The sequence below is a fragment of the Eriocheir sinensis genome, unplaced genomic scaffold, assembly GCF_024679095.1.
Source record: "Eriocheir sinensis breed Jianghai 21 unplaced genomic scaffold, ASM2467909v1 Scaffold486, whole genome shotgun sequence".
In the NCBI taxonomy this organism is placed as follows: domain Eukaryota; kingdom Metazoa; phylum Arthropoda; class Malacostraca; order Decapoda; family Varunidae; genus Eriocheir; species Eriocheir sinensis.
The window spans coordinates 214778-217500 of record NW_026111816.1 but is presented as its reverse complement, the minus strand read 5'-3'; the positions used below and the strand labels follow the sequence as shown (position 1 = coordinate 217500).

The 2723-nt window shown below is 44.7% G+C and overlaps 1 protein-coding gene across 2 annotated transcripts in view; it reads left to right on the top strand.

Annotated features, from left to right (window-relative positions):
• Positions 1 to 1664, top strand: part of LOC126992524 (failed axon connections homolog) — an 11701-nt gene extending 10037 nt beyond the window's left edge. Inside the window, exons 6-7 of one of the 2 annotated variants that reach the window (XM_050851334.1) lie at positions 723 to 839; positions 1470 to 1664. In XM_050851334.1, the coding sequence (XP_050707291.1) occupies positions 723 to 839; positions 1470 to 1552 (200 nt within the window). In that variant the 3' untranslated portion in view covers positions 1553 to 1664. The remainder of the gene's footprint in view (positions 1 to 722; positions 840 to 1469) is intronic. The other variant, XM_050851335.1, reaches the window with a different exon arrangement.
• The last annotated feature ends 1059 nt before the right edge of the window (positions 1665 to 2723 follow it).

The window sequence follows — 2723 nt, the reverse complement described above, 5'->3', positions numbered from 1 at the left end:
CACATTTGACAAGGCTTTCGTAGGAGTTGTGGGCATTTCCAGGGGTAGTTTTGTGACCCTGGTGGTAGTGTGACCCTTCCTCTGTACCATGAACCTAAAGAAACACACATTTGACTAGGCTTTCATAGGAGTTGTGGGCATTTCCAGAAGCAGTTTCATGACCCTGGTGGTAGTGTGACCCTTCCTCTGTACCATGAACCTAAAGAAAGACATTTGACAAGGCTTTCGTAGGAGTTGTGGGCATTTCCAGGGGTTGTGTTATGACCCTGGTGGTAGTGTGACCCTTCCTCTGTACCGTGAACCTAAAGAAACACATACATGACAAGGCCTTCATAGGAGTTGTGGGCATTTCCAGAAGCAGTTTCATGACCCTGGTGGTAGTGTGACCCTTCCTCTGTACCATGAACCTAAAGAAACACATATATGACAAGGCTTTCCTAGGAGTTTGGGGCATTTCCAGGAGTAGTTTCATGACCCTGGTGGTAGTGTGACCCTTCCTCTGTACCGTGAACCTAAAGAAACACATTTGACAAGGCTTTCATAGGAGTTTGGGGCATTTCCAGAAGCACTTTCATGACCCTGATGGTAGTGTGACCCTTCCTCCGTACCATGAACCTAAAACCACACTCATTAGAACCCAACTGACCCCTTCTTTGACCTTTACGAATACCTGATGATGAGAAGGGACAGTGTCATATCGACCACCATATCTTTGTTTACAGGGGACAAGCTGTATCTGATGGGACAAGATATGATGGAGGTAGACTGCACAGTGTTCGCCCAAATGGTTAATATCCTCAACAACTATCAACGGTCTCCTTATGCTACCATGCTAAGAGGTAAGACATTAGTAGTAGTAGTAGTAGTAGTAGTAGTAATAGTAGTGGTAGTAGTAGGAGGAGGAGGAGGAGGATTAATATGATATACTTAAGTTTGTGTTTAAAAAATCCACATATTCTTTGCATATATTAGATTAGAAAGTATGTAGATTAATGTTATTTCTCTCTCTCTCTCTGTCTCTCTGTCTCTCTCTCTCTCTCTCTCTCTCTCTCTCTCTCTCTTTCCTCCTCTTCCTCTTTCTCTCCCCTTCCTTCTCTCTTTCCTCCTCCTCCTCTTCCTGTTCCTTCTTCCCTTCCCTTCCCTTCCATTCCCTTCCCTTCCCTTCCATTCCCCTCCCTCCTTTTCCCTTCCCTTCCCTTCCCTTCCCTTCTCTTCCATTCCCTTCCATTCCATTCCCTTCCATTCCCTTCCCTTCCTTTCCATTCCCTTCCCTTCCATTCCCTTCCCTTCCCCCCCTCTCTCTCTCTCTCTCTCTCTCTCTCTCTCTCTCTCTCTCTCTCTCCCTTCCCTTCCTTCCTTCCATTCCTTCCCTTCCTTCCATTCCCTTCCTTCTCCTCTCTCTCTCTCTCTCTCTCTCTCTCTCTCTCTCTCTCTCTCTCTCTCTCTCTCTCTCTCTCTCTCTCACACAGATGAGTTCCCCAATCTTGTTCAATATGTGGACAGAATCAAAGGAAAAATTTGGCCTGATTGGGATGACTGCTTGGCCCACTAACCTCCTCCTCCTCATCCTCCTCTTTCTCTTCCTCTTGTTCCTCTTGTTCCATGGACGTGAAGGGAAGAGAAGGGAAGGGAAAGGAAAGGGAAGGGAAAGAAAGGGAGGGAAGGGAAGGGAAGGGAAAGGAAAGGAGAAGGAAGGGAAGGAGAGGAGAGGAGAGGAGAGGAAAAGGAAGGAATGGGAAGGGAAGAGAAGGAAAGGAAAGGAAAGGAAAGGAAAGGAAAGGAAGGGAAGGGAAGGAAAGGGAAGGGAAGGGAAGGGAAGGAAAGGGAAGGGAAGGGAAGAGAAGGAAGGGAAGGGGAGCGAAGGGAAAGGAACATATATTTGAGTCTTCTAAAATACATTGAAATACTAGCAACATTCTTGGCTGTAGGGGAAACTATTGTATTTGTATAAGTATTGTATTGTTAGAGTATAAGGGTATTGTAACTGTTGTTGTTGTTGTTAATGTTTGTTAATATTTTGATATATAATAAATTGTATATGTAATGTATTTTGATGTTATTTGACCTACTACTGCTACTACTACTACTACTACTATTTATGAGAGAGAGAGAGAGAGAGAGAGAGAGAGAGAGAGAGAGACAGACAGACAGACAGACAGAGAGACACAGACAGACACAGAGAGAGAGAATTATAGACAAGATAATGAGTATGTGATCAGGTGTGTGTGTGTGTGTGTGTGTGTGTACGTGTGTGTGTGTGTGTGTGTGTGTGTGTACGTGTGTGTGTACCCATCTCCCAGTCAGTGTAGCTATGTTCGGCTGTGCTGGAGTACACACACACACGTACACACTCACGCTCACGCACACACACACACACACACACACACGGATTAATCTATGGTAAGTAATTTTTTTTTTTTGTCTTATTTTTTTTTTTCCTTTTTATCTTCTTTCTTTCTTTCTTTCTTTCTTTCTTTCTTTTTTCACTTCTTCCTCCTCCTCTTCTTCCTCTTCCTCTTCTTCCTCTTCTTCTTCCTCTTTTCATTCTCTCATTCTCTTTCTCCCTTCCTCCTTTCCTTCTCTTCCTTCCTTCCTTCCTTCCTTCTCTTCCTTCCTTCCTTCCTTCTTTCCTTCCTTCTCTTCCTTCCTTCCTTCCTCCTCCTCCTCCTCCTCCTCCTCCTCTTCCTTCCTTCCTTCCTCTTCCTTCTCTTCCTTCCTTCCTC